The 18,873-nt window shown below is 37.0% G+C and overlaps 1 protein-coding gene across 2 annotated transcripts; it reads right to left on the bottom strand.

The window, feature by feature from the left end:
- Positions 1-2,837: 2,837 nt before the first annotated feature.
- Positions 2,838-15,156, bottom strand: slc6a22.2 (solute carrier family 6 member 22, tandem duplicate 2). Of its 2 annotated transcripts, XM_051712682.1 has the most exons (15): positions 14,971-15,156; positions 12,940-13,139; positions 11,625-11,759; positions 11,317-11,457; positions 11,137-11,218; positions 10,885-11,017; positions 10,591-10,725; positions 7,331-7,434; positions 7,092-7,216; positions 6,526-6,638; positions 6,256-6,393; positions 6,008-6,110; positions 4,568-4,668; positions 4,031-4,201; positions 2,838-3,577 (listed from the first exon to the last, which is right to left on the bottom strand). In XM_051712682.1, the coding sequence occupies exons 2-15, from the start codon at positions 13,133-13,135 to the stop codon at positions 3,419-3,421; spliced, it is 1,836 nt and encodes a 611-aa protein (XP_051568642.1). In that variant the 5' UTR covers positions 13,136-13,139; positions 14,971-15,156; the 3' UTR covers positions 2,838-3,418. The 2 variants fall into 2 exon arrangements, with proteins under 2 accessions (XP_051568642.1, XP_051568643.1); XM_051712683.1 differs by lacking the exon at positions 4,031-4,201.
- Positions 15,157-18,873: the final 3,717 nt, after the last annotated feature.

Raw genomic sequence — 18,873 nt, 5'->3', positions numbered from 1 at the left:
CAACTGACAAAGACACAAGCAAACACAAGGACAATAAATACATTGGAGCAAACAAGGTAAACGAGAAACAGCTGGGAACAATCAGGGCAGGAACCAGGAACAGAGACACAAGAAGGTAAACAAAACTTAAAACTAAAAGTCTCTTAAACAACAAGCGACCTAGGCTGCTAGGGCAAAAGTCTCAGATGTGACAAGTATGATGGCTGCGTGGCCCCATGATGTTTATACTTGCATACTATTGTATGTACAGATGAACGTGGTACCTTCAGGCATTTGGAAATTGCTCCCAAGTATGAACCAGACTTGTGGAGGTCCACAATTATTTTTTCTGAGGTCTTGGCTGATTTCTTTTGAGTTTCCCATGATGTCAAGCAAAGAGGCACTGAGTTTGAAGGTAGGCTTTAAAATACATCCACAAGTACACCTCCAACTGACTCCAATTAACCTATCAGAAGCTAACTGGCTAATTGCCTAAAGGCTTGACATCATTTTCTGGAATTTTCTAAGATGCTTAAAGGCACATTTTACTTAGTGTATGTAAACATCTGATCCACTGAGATTGTGATATAGTCAATTAAAAGTGAAACAAACTGTCTGTAAACAATTGTTGGAAAAATTACTTGTGTCATGCACAAACTAGATATCATAAATGACTTAAAACTATAGTTTGCTCATATGAAATCTGTGGAGTGGTTAAAAAATTAGGTTTAATTACTTCAACCTAAGTGGATGTAAACTTCTGACTTCAACTGTATATCAAACAGTATCCACCTCTAACAAACTCCATCGGCAAACAGATCAGCTGAATGTAAACAAGTTCACTGAAACTGAGGTAAGGTATTAAATGTATATATTATGTAATGTTGTTTAAGTGTGTGCAACAAGGTAATGAAAGGAACTATATTTCATACCTGTAGGCAAGGCCGGTACTTGGGTATGATTTATTTATTTATTTTGGGGGGTGTCTATGTCCAGCCCAATTTCAATGGACACACCTTGTCTAGGTGTGAACTGAATCAAAATTCTGTATAGCAATGTACAAACAAATGCTGTGCAATATAGTATGTTTCTCCATCAATTACCTGTAATGTTTTTACATATTTTAAATATAAGTCATTAACCTCAAAGTATTGGACAAAACAAGGATATCCAAATTCAGGATTGGGTGTTGACTGGATGTTTCTCAACAAAATGTAAGAGTAAACCATTAAAAAACCTCTATATGGACCTCTATTCTGAATAGTGGTGTTTATGGTGGTCATGGCCTTGGGTCACAATATATTTTGTCCAATAGATGGAGCAATCTAACTCTGCTCTGCATAGTAAGAGGACTGCAATGCATTTGCATGAGGATAGAAAACATCTTCTCTTGCCCAGGAGATGGCGCATTCATTCGCTGGACAGGACAAGCTTTGATGTCAAATGTGGAAACCTTTCATGAAGAAAAAGTGAGATACAAGCTATGACTCTTATAGCCTACTTTCTTAATTCTTTAATTTTCTTTACTTTAAAAATCAGTAAAACTCCAGTAATACAGATGTCATTGACTGTATAAAAAATTGTTTACAGAGCAAGAAAAATTATCTCCAGCACCTCGAGAGAGAACTAAGAAAAGACATCAAGTCCTATGCACTCTGTGTCCTGCTTAATTTGAAGGTTAGACAATGTTATCTGTCATCCACCATGTTTGATTATTGAGGAGTCATGGTAATTGTGGTAATGTTACTTGTTGCCCAGCAGGTGGCGGTCTTGCATAATTAGTCTAGGACTTAGGTGTTTCATCTTTTTATCAAGACAAATAAATAAATAAATAAATAAATAAATAAATAAATAAATAATAATTTGTCAATATAGGCTAACCCTTAGAAAAAAAAATGTAATTCAATCGTTAAATATTTTTATTCGAGTAAAAATGTATGCACACAGAAACAATATATTTATTTAACATTATTTCACAATATAAAGTTCTAAACGTAAGGTCGGGGGGAGCTTGCTTATCTAGGCCTGCCAGCCATATCCCAAGGATATATAAGCAGCTGGTTCCCTTGCTCCAGCGACGATTCTTCTGGCATCGCTCTACCTCGCCATCACCATTTTTATATTTCATAAATGCCCATACCAATTATTTCAAATTGTCTTTCCATTTCCCGCTGTAGTTCGATAGTCCCACGCTCGAGCCCCTCCGCTTTTGACAGCACGCCAAATTTGTTTACCGTAATACACTCCAATACTATACACCGATCAGCCACAACATTAAAACCACCTGCCTAATACTGTGTAGGTCCCCCTCGTGCCGCCAAAACAGCTCCAACCCGCATCTCAGAATAGCTTGCTGAGATGCTGTTCTTCTCACCACAATTGTACAGAGTGGTTATTTGAGTTACCATAGACTTTGTCAGTTCGAAGCAGTCTGGCAATTCTCTGCTGACCTCTCCTATCAACAAGGCGTTTCCTTCTGCAGAACTGCCACTCACTGGATGTTTTTAGTTTTTGGCACCATTCTGAGGAAATTCTAGAGACTGTTGTGTGTGAAAATCCCAGGAGATCAGCAGTTACAGAAATACTCAAACCTGCCTGTCTGGCAATCATCCATGCAATTATCTAATCAGCCAATCTTGTGGCAGCAGTGCATAAAATTAGGCAGTTAGGGGTCAGGAGCTTCAGTTAATGTTCACATCAACCATCAGAATAGGGAAAAATGTGATCTCTGTGATTTGAACCATGGCATGATTGTTGGTGGTCTACGGTAACTCAGATAACCACTCTGTACAATTGTGGTGAGAAGAATAGCATCTCAGAAAGCTATTCTGAGATGCGGGTTTGCGCTGTTTTGGCAACACGAGGGGGACCTACACAACATTAGGCAGGTGGTTTTAATGTTGTGGCTGATCGGTGTATGTACAAGCAAACTTGTGAAATAATCTCTTTTTCACTTTTGTACATGTGTACACTAGTACTTCATCTTTTTAATTTTCACATCTTTATACATGTTTTATACACATCAGACTAGCACACCCCACTCTTTAATGGAAAGCTGCAAAGCGTGAAGCTTAACAGGTGGTCTTCAAGACCATTTATGAGGCTGTACTTCAAAGTATTTATAAAAAGAAGACAACAAGCATTTTCCTGTCAGTGCACTCATTACATGGCATGCAACAAAACACACAGATATCAGCATTCGTTCTCCATATTAACTCCCACTTATCTCATGTAAACTTTTGCATTGATAAACGTTACTGTACCTAACCATAATGAGATGACCATTTTGATTCATGTATTAATCACAACATTATTCACACTTTGAGGTATGATTTTGAATATGATGGTAGTTACCGAAAATGGAAATGTGACAATGGGTTGTGTGTTACTATACACTGTAGCAATCAGGAGACAAGAAGATGGCTGTAATGGCAGACAGTCAGACAATATCTCTGTGAGGCAAAGAGTTTGGTGTGCTCATAACCGTTCGTAAAGTCAGGAGGTCTGTGAAGGTTTCAAAAGTAAGCATATTTTGCTTCTGTTTTGAACGGTTAGGATCTGGCAGGTCTTCAGCAGGAGTACACAAGATTCTTATTCTCTGACAAAGAGAAAAATTCTAAATTTTAGGCACCAGGTTAAAAATAATTTGTTATTAGCTAAATAAAATGAGGAATAAAGTTCAGATCATAATATTAGAGGCACAAAATATCTACTATCAATATATATATATATATATATAAAACTTACAAATATAACAATATAAAAAACATATAATGAATATATACAGTAATATATAACAACTTTGATTTTTCCCTCCAACCATTTGTCATACAAAAACCACACCCAGCTAGCTGCACTGGTCCATTTTGGAATGTAACACCCACATTCACATTCCAATAAATTTTTGAAGGGTCTCAGTCCAAAGTTTTTACTCAGAAAATGTATCTATGAAATATGTCACATTACGAAAGAAAAATGGGTTATGAATGCCGTTTCATGTTGACTGTAAAATATGAATTTCTTATGACTATTTCCAATTAAAAGTCTGTACCTGTCGCATTGAACCTGGAGTGGTGCAAACCAAATACATCATCCACAGTGGAACGAGCAAGGTGGAGGAAAGGGTGAAGAAGCCACCAATAGCATAACCCCACCAGGGGTACTCATACACATTGTTGAACTTCAGAGGGGTGTATTTAGCTAAGGAGAATAAAAATGTCCCCTATACAGAAAGGAAAAGTAAATGATGAACACCAGGGACCTGTCAGTTAGTTTGGCATGCTGTGTCACTTTAAGTCAAACCACAAAGTCTCTCAATAGAGGAAGGTCTCTCTTGTCTTTTAAAGTGCTGTCAGTTTACAGACAGACACAAATGACAGGTGTCAGACACAGACCCACAGGTGGCAGACACAATAGTAGTTTCTTACCTCTCTGGCCTAGAGGCTAGAGTCTAAGCACAGCAGTTTGGCATTTTGTTGATCACTTTCAACACATCAATAAAGAATGAAACACTTATCCACAAATGGACTGGTTTAAAAATAGCCTCAGATGTTTTTAAAGAATTTTTAGGCATTTAAATAATACTCACTGTACATACAGTTGGTGTTAGATACTTCCAGCAGATCTTCATTAAAGGCCAGGGCCGATAGCCAATCATATCCTCAATGCTATCATAGAGATGATCTGCACCTAAAAAAAAACGTATGGCTTTAAGAGGTACTGTAACATACTGTAAATAATTTCATCATGGTACAGTAACAACCTTGTGTACTACATTTTGCCCCATTTTTACAGCCCTGCGTTACTTTAAATTAAACACAAATTTTATTTGCTAAGAATTTAAAGGGATAGTTCACCCAAAAATTGAAATTCTCTCATCATTTACTCACCCTTATGCCATCCCAGATTTGTATGACTTTCTTTCTTCTGCTGAGCACAAGGTTTTTAGAAGAATATTTCAGCTCTGTAGGTCCATAAAATGCAAGTGAATGGTGACCAGAAATTTGAAGCTCCAAAATGCATATAAAGGCAGCATAAATGTAATCCATAAAACTCCAGTGGTTATCTATATCTGGGTGAGAAACCAATCAGTACTTTTTACTAACAAAGCTCCCTGCCCAGTAGGTGGTGATATGAACAGAAGAAGAAAGTGAAAGTAAAAGTGGAGGTTGATAGTAAAAAAAGGGACTTGGGCTAAATAATGATCTGTTTCTCACCCACACGTATTATATAGCATCTGAAGATATAGATTTAACCACTGGAGTCATATGGATTACTTTTATGCTGCCTTTATGTGCTTTTTGGAGCTTCAGAATTTTGGTACCCATTCATCTCCATTTGTGTTCAGCAGAAGAAAGAAAATCATACACATCTGGGATGACATGAGGGTAAGAAAATTATGAGAGAATTTTCATTTTTGGGTTAACTATTCCTTTAATGTCATTTTGAACTGTCTTTTTGTGATGCAAACACTGTAAGTGTTTCTCAACTGCTGGGTTATGACACAAAAATGGGTTGCAGGTCTGATAGGGCTGCGGACACAATGGGAAAAAACCAGTTCTAAATGCAAAAAAGTACGCCACTAACCATATAATCACATTATAGTCAGCAAAACAGATAGCAAAATAGTCAGCAACTTTTAAAAGGAAGGAGAAATTCTTCCCATATATTTTATTGATGACATCAAAGATCATGCATCCAAACAAACTTACATGAGTATTTTAGCGCAAATTCATCGGTCACTTGGTAAATGCTAGCCAAATTAGGCTGGTAATATTAATATATTTAAATGTTTAACTTTAAATACATTTTTTATGTTTGTAAGATAAACAGTTTTGGTACTGTGTTGGGGCACCACATAATGCTTATTGCAAAATCTGGTCCTGAAGCAAAACCAGCATAGAATCACTGCTAAAGCATAAAGTTCACCTCTTAACAGAAGTACTCTAACTATTTCAAGAGAGGGCCTGTCTTTAAACATCAAAGTAATTTAACAGTGTCAAAAACACACACAAAAAAAATATTTTACCATATACCCATCCTACACAGATGGACTGAAGGATGGCAAAAGTAAGGAGAGTCATTCCACTACAGGCATAATAGTCAAACAGCTGGAAGATATACAGACCGCCCTAAGAGTGAGAGAGACAAAAAAAATAAAAATAAATGCTGAAAGAACTTACAGGCCCCACAGGTTAATTGTTTAATACTTCAAAACTTTGTATATACTCCAAAACTGTTAATTTCTCTCTGAATCCTTTGTGTTGTGAATCTCACCTCTGTTACCATTAGCAGACCAACCAAGAAGCTGGCAGCACTAATAAAGAGAAGAAGAAATTTACGCCGATGTCCAATTTGGAAGAAGGAGGGATACATGTCCGAGATAGCAGTAACCAGGGCTTCATGATACACAAACTGATACATTAGGAGAAAAAAAAGGGGGGAAAAAACAGGCATCCATACTTTTGGTTGTTATTAAATTCACCTGATTTAATATGGAAAAACACAGTCATTCTTGAGGATGTGTTGCAGTGCTAGTGGTTTTACCTCACTATCCAGTCCCAGGAATATGATCATGATAAAGAAGAAGATTGCCCATAATTGAGGAAGGGGCATTAGGGACACAGCACGAGGGTAAGCAATAAATGCCAAACCAGGACCTGCCACAAACCGAATGCATTGTATGAAACTCCAAATGTTCAGAATTTTCAGGCATTCAGAATTTTCTTGGCAATTCTTAATAATGCAAAATCATTATGTATTTTCAGAAGATCAATTGTGTTACTAAAATTATTGCTTAATGCAAAAAGACACGTGTTTCTGTATGCCACAACTATACAGTTAAGCAGGCAAAAGGCATGTTTCTATATTGACAGCCATAAAAAAGTAGCTGTGAATTGTGGCAAAATAAATATCGAAAAAATGCATTATAATAAAGTAGATGTTTCAACAACACATGGCATTTACACCTCAGGTGATTGGCTGAAAACAGGAGTGGCCTTTGTGGTGAATAGAATGCTCATGGATAGCTTTTATCCATAAATATAAGTCCTATTTGTATATTAACCTTCACATGTTTTATGAGACCTTAAGCACTTCAATTTGGCATTTACCTGACTCTGCTACCATTGAAATATCCATCCCTTGTTCATCTGCCATGAAGCCCAGGACAGAGAAGATAGCAAAACCAGCCACAAAGCTAGTTAAGCTGTTCAGTAGACACAAGTATACACAGTCTCTAAAAGACATTAAAAAAAAATGACAAAAGGCAATGCACATTTAAATGCTAGATGAAAGGCAATCAAAAGGCAATCATTGGTACCAGCATGTGTGGCATTAGGTATTAAATTACCTGTAACAGTTGTTCTCATATTTGTTGTAGCTTCCCAAAGCAGTCAGTACCCCTGTACAAACTCCATAGGAGTAAAATATCTGACTACCTGCATCCATCCACACCTAAAACATAAAATATTGTTTTAAAATGTGATAAGGATTATGATTAAAAATGTAATTACGGGGGGTGCCTGGGTAGCTCAGCGAGTATCGATGCTGACTACCACCCCTGGAGTTGTGAGTTCGAATCCAGGGCATGCTGAGTGACTCCAGCCAGGTCTCCTAAGCAACCAAACTGGCCCGGTTGCTAGGGAGGGTAGAGTCACATGGGGTACTCGCTCTCAATGGGGTGCGTGGTAAGTTGTGCGTGGATCGTGGAGAACAGCATTGCATGAGCCTCCACATGCAGAGTCTCCGCGGTGTCATGCACAACGAGCCACGTGATAAGATGCGTGGATTGACAGTCTCGGAAGCGGAGGCAACTGAGACTTGTCCTCCGCCACCCGGATTGAGGAGAGTAACCACGCCACCACGAGGACCTACTAAGTAGTGGGAATTGGGCATTCCAAATTGGGGAGAAAAGGGGATTAAAAAAAAAATGTAATTACAGTACCGGGGAATAAAAACAGTTTAAGGGACGAAAACGAAAAATGAAAGCAAACAGAATTTTTTGCAGAACATAACCGAAAACCGGAATGAAATCCCTTTTAATTGTTCCAGAGTGAAAACATTATTTTTAAATGCTGGTAACCAGTTAATGACCGGTTTATTTTGTTCTGATAATTTTTTCATGAACCCAAAGACCAAAAGGTTTATCACAGTAAATTATCGGAATTGTATGACTTTAGGAATAAGGATTGTCTCTTTTCAGTAGAACATAAGCATGCACTTTGATTCTGAAGGACACCGCTAGTTTAAAAACCAATGTTAAAAAAAAAATAATAATTTGACCTGCAAAAGGTGACATTTAGTCCAAATGCGCCCACGCAGTGTGTGCATGCATGCAGGAGAGAGAGAGATTTAGGCCATTAATTGATTTTAGGTGGCCAAAAGAACATCTGAAATATGTATGAGGTCATATTTCATATTTAGAATAAATTTATTGAAAAGATGTTACTTTATATAGGCTGTATTGTATACTATGCTTATGATTTCTGTCCTGAAAATTCCCCCACATAGGAAAAAATTTAAACTGGTATTTCTGCATATTTTGGGTGAGGCAAGTCCCCTATTTTGAGCTTGTGTTTTCAAAACAGGTGCCTTTTTTCTCTTGTGAGATCTGGAAACACTGCAACTGGTATATCTGCTACCCTTAGCGCAAAGTACTGTCATTTTAAAAAGAACGTTATTAACCATTCTTTTATTTCATTCAAACCGGTTACCATTTGAAAAGGAGGCTGCGCAACGCCGGAACTGGAACAAAAAAATACTGTTTCTGCTCAAAACGAACAAAAATGAAAATTGTTTTGTTTTTAGTTCATGTACAGTATCACCTTCTATTTTCAAAATGTACACATGTACAATGTATTTATCTAAATGCATTGTATTTATTATATATTTACAATATACTATACAGTGCATCCGGAAAGTATTCACAGCGCATCACTTTTTCCACATTTTGTTATGTTACAGCCTTATTCCAAAATGGATTAAATTCATTATTTTCCTCAAAATTCTACAAACAATACCCCATAATGACAACATGAAAGAAGTTTGTTTGAAATCTTTGCAAATTTATTAAAAATAAAAAATGGAAAAATAAAAATCACATGTACATAAGTATTCACAGCCTTTGCTCAATACTCTATTGAAGCACCTTTGACACCAATTACAGCCTCAAGCCTTTTTGAGTATGATGCTACAAGCTTGGCACACCAATTTTTGGGCAGTTTCTCCCATTCTTCTTTGCAGAACCTCTCAAGCTCCATCAGGTTGGATGGGGAGCGTCGGTGCACAGCCATTTTCAGATCTCTCCAGAGATGTTCAATCGGGATCAAGTCTGGGCTCTGGCTGGGCCACTCAAGGACATTCACAGAGTTGTCCCGGAGCCACTCCTTTGTTATCTTGGCTGTGTGCTTAGGGTCATTGTCCTGTTTGAAGATGAACCTTTGCCCCAGTCTGAGGTCCAGAGCGCTCTGGAGCAGGTTTTCGTCAAGGATGTCTCTGTACATTGCTGCATTCATCTTTTCCTCGATCCTGACTAGTCTCCCAGTTCCTGCCACTGAAAAACATCCCCACAACATGATGCTGCCACCATCATGCTTCACTGTAGGGATGGTATTGGCCAGGTGATGAGCGGTGCCTGGATTCCTCCAGACATGACGCTTGCCATTCAGGCCAAAGAGTTCAATCTTTGTTTCATCAGACCAGAGAATTTTGTTTCTCATGGTCTGAGAGTCCTCCAGGCGGGCTGTCATGGGCCTTTTACTGAGGAGTGGCTTCCGTCTGGCCACTCTACCATACAGGCCTGATTGGTGGAGTGCTGCAGAGATGGTTGTTCTTCTGGAAGGTTCTCCTCTCTCCACAGAGAAATGCTGGAGCTCTGTCAGAGTGACCATCGGGTTCTTGGTCACCTCCCTGACTGAGGCCCTTCTCCCCTGATCGCTCAGTTTGGCTGGGCGGCCAGCTCTAGGAAGAGTCCTGGTGGTTCCAAACTTCTTCCATTTAAGGATAATGGAGGCCACTGTGCTCATTGGGACCTTCAATGCTGCAGAAATTTTTCTGTACCCTTCCCCAGATCTATGCTTCGATACAATCCTGTCTCGGAGGTCTACAGACAATTCCTTGGACTTCATGGCTTGGTTTGTGCTCTGACATGCACTGTTAACTGTGGGACCTTATATAGACAGGTGTGTGCCTTTCCAAATCATGTCCAATCAACTGAATTTATCACAGGTGGACTCCAATCAAGTTGTAAAAACATCTCAAAGATGATCGGTGGAAACAGGATGCACCTGAGCTCAATTTTGAGTGTCATGGCAAAGGCTGTGAATACTTGTGAGTACATGTGATTTTTTTTCGTTTTTTATTTTTAATAAATTTGCAAAGATTTCAAACAAACTTCATTCACGTTGTCATTATGGGTTATTGTTTGTAGAATTTTGAGGAAAATAATGAATTTAATCCATTTTGGAATAAGGCTGTAACATAAAATGTGGAAAAAGTGAAGCGCTGTGAATACTTTCCAGATGCACTGTATATAAAAGACTTGCTATTATTTTCAGTAAACACTTTGTAATAAATATTCCTGTTGAAAGGGGAATAAGAGCAGCTCAGTACCTGAGGGTCGGTGAGACGTGTTGGATCAGGGTAAAGGTAGAAGGTGATGCCATTTTTTGCTCCAGGGAGAGTGAGTCCACGAACCAGCAGCACTATCAACATTAAATAGGGGAAGGTAGCAGTGAAGTAAACCACCTGAAGACAGGGAAAAGGAAGTCATTTCAACAAAAGAAGATAAATACAATTAAGAAAAACAGAGCACTTATTATCTTGTTTAATGAGCAGGTGAACATTCCCCAGTCTTACCTCGCAATTTGTGTAATACATTGCTAAGAAGTTTTGTAAAGTTCTCACCTTGCCTGTGGATCTCACTCCCTTCCACACACAGAAGTAGCAGATGATCCATGCCAGCAGGAGGCAGAGTGCCAAGTCCCATCTCACATTACCAATCTGTTCTATTCCCTCAGACAAACCCAAAATTCTTCTTCTGTAGGCAATAGAAATTTGCTGGATAAGTTTTATTACCTTGTGTTGCTTGTAAACAATATTGCACTAATTGAATAAGTCTAATAAAATCTGAAAGGGGTGCAATTGCCAACAACTTACTCCCAAAACTCAATAACTGGTGAAGTGGTTTTCCCTGGAGAATATTCAGTAATGTTGCTCTTGCTTAACTCTTTGCAGTATTCTGTAAAATAGATGAAAGCCAAGGCTATTCAAGTTGCATAACCCAAAATAAATATTGTAAAATATCTATCAATCACATTTTTAGAGTATGTGATGAACCTGTGTTCCAGTAGTTTTTGCAGCTAGCCCATGGTAGCTCTGAGGAGAAGGAGGAGAAGAGGTAGAGGAATGCCCATGCCAGAATAATGATGTAATAAACTCCAGTATAAAGGACAACAACTTGGCTTCCATAACCAAGACCTGTAAAGAAACACAGACAAAGTAAAAAGCAGCAACAGTCTTGTTTATAAATTAATAAAATAAAAAAAAGCCCAACAATAATAAACCTTTAATACCAAACAATTAGGGAATCCAAATTTAAGTATTTGATATCGAGAGTATACTTGTGGGATGTCATCTTTGCTTACCTTCAAAAAGCGGACAGATCTTCCTCCAGCATGTGATTCCACCCTGACTTGTGAACTGACCCAATGATGTCTCCAAAAAGAAAAGTGGAATCCCACAGGTGAAGAGAAACAGCACGTATGGCACAAAAAATGCCCCTATGACAAACAGAATTAAAATACCATCAACACTGAATGACCCTGATTTATCAACACACAGCAATACACATCAGAAATGGGTAAAAGATCTGCAATTGTGCACTTGTTTATTCAGTATATTCATAAGAACTCTTATATTTAAAAGAACTTCCACAGCTCAAGGGGGTTAATTCACCCAAAAATGAAAATGTTCTCATCATTTACTGATGTGTATGACTTTCTTTGTTCTGCTGAACATAAATTTTTAGAAGAATATTTCAGCTCTGTAGGTCCATTCAATACAAGTGAATGGGTGCCAAAATTTTGAAGCTCCAAAATCCACATAAGGGCAACATAAAAGTCCTCCAGGTGATGCTGGTGAATAACCCCATATCTTCTAAAGTGATATGATAGGTGTGGGTGAGAAACAAATCAATATTTAAGTCCCTTTTCCTTCACTTTCACTTTCTCCTTCTTCTGTTTTTGATGATTCCCATTCTTCATGCATATCGCCCCCTACTGGGCAGGGAGGAGAATTTATGGCAAAAAAATTACTTAAATATTTATCTGTTTCTCACCCAAACCTATCACATTGCTTTAGAAGTTATGGATTTAACCACTGGAGTCATATGGATTACTTTTATGCTCCCTTTATGTGGATTTTGGAGCTTCAAAAGTTTGGCACCCATTCACTTGCATTGTGAGGACCTACAGAGCTGAAATATTCTTCTAAAAATCTTAATTTGTGTTCTGCAGAAGAAAGAAAGTCATACACATCTGGGATGCTAGGAGGGTGAGTGAATCATGAGAGAATTTTAATTTTTGGGTGAACTATCCCTTTAAGCTATGTTAGTGACTCAAAAAAAAAAAAAAACATACACAAAAAAAAAAACATGTATTCATATCACAGTAATGATACTTTTTTTGTCTCTTTAAGAAACACCACCAGATTTATTTATTTTTTGCTTATATTTTATGCCAAAATTTTGATTTTCAAGAAACCTCAATGGAAGAGCTGAGATACTGCTCATAGACAACATTAGCCCCATTTCCAATACAAAAAAAAATCATATTTTAGTTCTTCATCTGAGACTTTGAAACTTGTAAGGCCAACATCTTGTTTTATAGCAGAAACAGGTGATGATTCACAAACACAAAAACAGTAAAACAGGCTTAACAGTAAATGGTGCGCCATACTTACCTCCTCCATTCTTGTAGCACAGGTAAGGAAACCTCCACACATTTCCCAGGCCAATGATGTGCCCAGCTACAGCCAAAAGAAACTCCATTTTATTGGCCCACTGCTCTCTTGCCTGTGGTTTAGGCTTGGGCTGCAGCAGAACACCAACCCCATTCATCAGGTTCAGCTTCATCTCTGGCCTCAAACTATGATCCATGATGCTGTAAGTGGGTAAAGACAGTTCAGATTACAATATGTACTGTATATCTTTAACCAATTATTTTTTCTGCATGGTGCCTTACAAACAGTATATGAATATGTGATATACTGTATGTATATGCTGTGTAATACAGTACATATACTACATAAAGTATACAGTACTTCCCAACTGTAGTTGCAAACTGGCTATATCTGTCTACCAGAAATGTAAATAAAAGCTTTAAAGTCTATGCATATGTGAATGTTTACATTTGCATGCTTTACCATAGAGTAATATTTTTAAATGATGTGTTGTTGTTGATGTAGCTTGTTTATTTATAGCAATATAGACTGTACAGTAGCAATTCTGTTGATGTAAACACACATTGCCATATATGTTATAATACTGCATCAGTGATTTTACTAACATCAGCACAAAATATGCATTCAGTTTTTGATATGCATAAATGAATGCCAAGTTATTAGTTCAAATGATTCAAAACTATTCAAAAGTAATTGTTTTGTAATGTATTTACAGCACAATGAAGAGTGGGGCCCATGTGCTTATTCGCAGGAAATGATAAAATCAATGTTTTCTGCAAACAGCAGCACATGATTGCACATGTTTCTGGCTTGTGTTTTCACCACTTACACAAACTAATTATAGGTCTGTGTCCATTAGAATTAAAGTTAATATTGGCACCTTTCTAACTGCTTTTACTCCCCATTATAAACATTACATGTCATGGTATGTGTATATGTTTCCTCTTTAATATTTCCAACAGCTTTAGAATAGCACATAGCCATTCCCTTGCTTGTCCACTGTACACTAATTTACTATACATCATGCTTTTTATTACTTTTTCTAATTATTACATTGTTTAATTCACTACCTCTCTCTAGACATCAGTGATGCTTGGCGTGGAAATTATATTGAGAGTTTTTTTTCTATTCTCATTCAACAAGAAATGTACACTTCTGCATTTATTATTCAACTGTAAATCTAAATTAAATTAATAGTAAAACTAGTATGGTAATAAGAAAATACAGGGGTTTACACTCTGTCTTCAAAAAACGACTAAAATCAAATTTTTTCCATGAGCACTTAACCAGTCATTAAAAATAATAATAATAATAATAATAATAATTCTGTTGCACTTTATTCTGTTTTGAATACTATTATGATGTTAGTGATACTTTGTAATATAGCACTTTTCATACCACTGTCTCCTAAGATGATTCGCTTATGTTTTCCTCTTTTGTAAGTCGCTTTGGATAAAAGCGTCTGCCAAATGAATAAATGTAAAAATGTAAATGTTTAATATATCCAAGTTTCATCAAGCATTTAGGACCCTGTGGCACTGCCAAAGGCATGACGCCCATTGAAACACCTCACACAATCAAATCTTTCTTTAAAACCCTGGAAGGTTACATGTCATCCTTATCTTAAGAAATTTTTCCTTGATGCCCTTACCTAAAGCAAACCTAAAGAGTCACTGATACTAACAAAAGGTAGTGTCCTCATCCACAACTGCATACCCATAGTATTAAGCAATTTATCTCAAGCCCAAATGTAATTGTATTACATTCATTGCTGATATGTTAATAGCATTTTATGTTGCTAAAGGCACCAAACTCAGTTATAACTTAAATTGCCAGAAAATTCATAAGCAAAGAGCATTCCAGTTGTAGGCATGATTTCTCTTCAGATGTGCAGCTGAAACCATGGCTGTTTTGATTTTTTAGAACCAACAGTACCTCTGCTGTTTCACTACAATTAAGTGTGATGTCTTAATGTAATCTAAATGTAAACGTGTGATCTGTGAATGTAACAAAAGAGTAATCAAAATATACCTGTGATTTGTGAAGAGTCCGTCTCTTTTATGCACTGACTGTATCTAGGTTAGCCGTTCAAAATAATGTCCCCAAAGAGAATGCCTGAGGAGTGGCCAAACCGGCTTCAAGAGCACCTGAACAAGAACTGCTGTTCCCAAGTTGCGGGCCCAAGTCTGCTATTGTACTGTATATAGTGGTTGTAAACAAGACCATGCCCGTTTCATAACTGTATGTATGTATGTTTGTGCTTTTGTGCATCTCCCATGTTTTTTAACATGTTTTCTGAAAGATAAAACAGAAATGTCTTATCACTGTGGAGCAACTGACAAACAAGTTTTGTCTCTCTCTCTCTCATGACTTAGACTGCTGATACTGATCCAACTGAAATGTGCCCAGTTGAGCTGTGTTCATGGCTATTACCGCCGGTCTAGCCTTGATCTGCTTGGAAATTCCTGAAAAACAACTTCAGTTTCTTACTTTAATTTCAGAACAGAGTTCTCTCTGGTATCTATTGAATAATTAGTAACTGGCCACCTTACATCTGCATTGTCGATGGCATTCAGGAAAGAAAGAATGCTGAAATACCTGACTCAAATCTATTCTGTTTGTGCTTCGATAAGCATTCTGAGTTGAGGTTTAGTATGTAATTAAAGGTTTAGACAGACCCCTAACAACTAGCATGCCATATACAGGTGCATCTCAATAAATTAGAATGTCGTGGAAAAGTTCATTTATTTCAGTAATTCAACTCAAATTGTGAAACTCGTGTATTAAATAAATTCAATTGCACACAGACTGAAGTAGTTTAAGTCTTTGGTTCTTTTAATTGTGATGATTTTGGCTCACATTTAACAAAAACCCACCAATTCACTCTCAACAAATTAGAATACATCATAAGACCAATAAAAAAAAACATTTTTAGTGAATTGTTGGCCTTCTGGAAAGTATCTTCATTTACTGTATATGTACTCAGTACTTGGTAGGGGCTCCTTTTGCTTTAATTACTGCCTCAATTCGGCGTGGCATGGAGGTGATCAGTTTGTGGCACTGCTGAGGTGGTATGGAAGCCCAGGTTTCTTTGACAGTGGCCTTCAGCTCATCTGCAGTTTTTGGTCTCATGTTTCTCATTTTCCTCTTGACAATACCCCATAGATTCTCTATGGGGTTCAGGTCTGGTGAGTTTGCTGGCCAGTCAAGCACACCAACACCATGGTCATTTAATCAACTTTTGGTGCTTTTGGCAGTGTGGGCAGGTGCCAAATCCTGCTGGAAAATGAAATCAGCATCTTTAAAAAGCTGGTCAGCAGAAGGAAGCATGAAGTGCTCCAAAATTTCTTGGTAAACGGGTGCAGTGACTTTGGTTTTCAAAAAACACAACGGACCAACACCAGCAGATGACATTGCACCCCAAATCATCACAGACTGTGGACACTTAACACTGGACTTCAAGCAACTTGGGCTATGAGCTTCTCCACCCTTCCTCCAGACTCTAGGACCTTGGTTTCCAAATGAAATACAAAACTTGCTCTCATCTGAAAAGAGGACTTTGGACCACTGGGCAACAGTCCAGTTCTTCTTCTCCTTAGCCCAGGTAAGATGCCTCTGATGTTGTCTGTGGTTCAGGAGTGGCTTAACAAGAGGAATACAACAACTGTAGTGTCTGTGTGTGGTGGCTCTTGATGCCTTGACCCCAGCCTCAGTCCATTCCTTGTGAAGTTCACCCAAATTCTTGAATCGATTTTGCTTGACAGTCATAAGGCTGCGGTTCTCTCGGTTGGTTGTGCATCTTTTTCTTCCACACTTTTTCCTTCCACTCAACTTTCTGTTAACATGCTTGGATACAGCACTCTGTGAACAGCCAGCTTCTTTGGCAATGAATGTTTGTGGCTTACCCTCCTTGTGAAGGGTGTCAATGATTGTCTTTTGGACAACTGTCAGATCAGCAGTCTTCCCCACGATTGTGTAGCCTAGTGAACCAAACTGAGAGACCATTTTGAAGGCTCAGGAAACCTTTGCAGGTGTTTTGAGTTGATTAGCTGATTGGCATGTCACCATATTCTAATTTTTTGAGATAGTGAATTGGTGGGTTTTTGTTAAATGTGAGACAAAATCATCACAATTAAAAGAACCAAAGACTTAAACTACTTCAGTCTGTGTGCAATTGAATTTATTTAATACACGAGTTTCACAATTTGAGTTGAATTACTGAAATAAATGAACTTTTCCGCGACATTCTAATTTATTGAGATGCACCTGTATGTGTGCATATATGGTCCTCATCAGGCAGGATATTGGGTTCTCTCATTGGATCATCTGTTCATGTACCGGCTGCTTTTTATAGCGACTCTCCTAAAGGAGAACTGTAGAAGGCCCACATAAAACTAGGAAAAGCCGAAAAGGAAACACAAAAAGCAGTTTATAAGTCCTAAAATGTATCATATACAAATACATGCTGACAACGATTTACTTTCTTTTATGTTAGAAAAGATACTGTTGGTGAATATCTACCATTATTTCCGTTTCACAAAGCACTTTGAAAACAGATCAACCGTAGACAGGCGGTGTGTAGAAACAATATATGATCAACAGCGATATCTTGTGGTGGCCTTTGAGAATTGCGTCTACTCATTGAATTTGAATGTAAAATTTATTGACCTGTTATACCAAGACAAATTGCCTAATTTTAATCAGCTAGGGTCCATTTTGATTGAGACAACACATGTTCACCAGACGTAAAATATCATCACTTTATGACTCTGTTGTTGTAATAATAATGCAAAATATATTAATATTTATAATAATGTATAATATTTATAATATTTAAAATTAATAATTATTATTATATAATTATACAATATGTTATATAATTATATTTTATTGTAATTATTATAATTGTCAACCAACTATTATTATTTTTATTATTATTAATAATAACAATAAAAACATTAATAATAATAATAATAATAATAATAATAATAATAAATGCCTTTATATAACTAACAGAGTTGTAATAATCCGATGGCATCTAGTCATTAATAATGCATTTTACCACGTGCCATGTGTAACAAAGATGTCAAAGGTCTGATGAAGCCCTTTTTACATTTAATAATACCCAGGATATGAATTATATATATATATCAATAATTGCATTTACACTAGTTACAGTGAAATCAACATTGAATTACAACTCATGAAAATGCTCAATTTTGATATCTGTAATTTGGTTTTCACTAGCAGCAATGTTAAGGTATCAGATATCTGTAACGTAATTGTAATTAGTAATTGTAATTACTCTCCAATTTATCGATTTCTGAAATACATTTACAGATATCACAAATTAGCATTTTCACTTGTTATAATTCAGCTGCTGATATCAAGAATGGACCTTTGGACTAGTAAAAATATAATTATTGACATCATAAATTGTTAAGTAAAAAAGGACTTAAATATTGATCTGTTTCTCACCCACACATAATGCCATACCAGATGTGTATGACTTTCTTTCTTCAGCAAAACACAATGCGCATTGGAGAGCAAACGGAAGTAAACAATTACAGTGTAAATGACTTAAATATTGATCATATCACTTTAAAAGACAGTAATTTAACCACTGGAGTCGAATGAATTACTTTTACTACATTTGTCTGTTTTTTTCCAGCTTTAAAGTGCTGATCACCATCCACTTGCATTGTGTGGACCTACAGAGCTGAGATATTCTTCTAAAAATCTTTGTTTGTGTTTTGCTGAAGAAAGAAAGTCATACACATCTGGGATGGCACGAGGGTGAGACTAAATGCTTTCATTTTTGGGTGAACTATCCCTTTAAGAAGTGTATTGCTGATATGTGGAATTGGAATTTCAGCTAAGAAATTAATTACAGATATCTGTAATTGCATTTTTAATAGGAGTGAATGACATTAT

The sequence above is a fragment of the Myxocyprinus asiaticus genome, chromosome 12 (assembly GCF_019703515.2).
Source record: "Myxocyprinus asiaticus isolate MX2 ecotype Aquarium Trade chromosome 12, UBuf_Myxa_2, whole genome shotgun sequence".
NCBI lineage: Eukaryota > Metazoa > Chordata > Actinopteri > Cypriniformes > Catostomidae > Myxocyprinus > Myxocyprinus asiaticus.
The sequence above is the reverse complement of the archived record's forward strand: the minus strand, read 5'-3'. Positions and strand labels throughout refer to the sequence as shown.

Bases quoted from the DNA above. Each gene is read 5' to 3' on its own strand.
- slc6a22.2 (XM_051712682.1), bottom strand. From the start codon at position 13,135: ATGGATCATAGTTTGAGGCCAGAGATGAAGCTGAACCTGATGAATGGG. The intron at 11,760-12,939 runs GTAAGTATGGCG...TGTTTGTCATAG, and splicing joins GTGCTACAAGAATGGAGGAG to GGGCATTTTTTGTGCCATAC. The intron at 10,726-10,884 runs GTGAGAACTTTA...CCCTGTCTTCAG, and splicing joins GAGTGAGATCCACAGGCAAG to GTGGTTTACTTCACTGCTAC.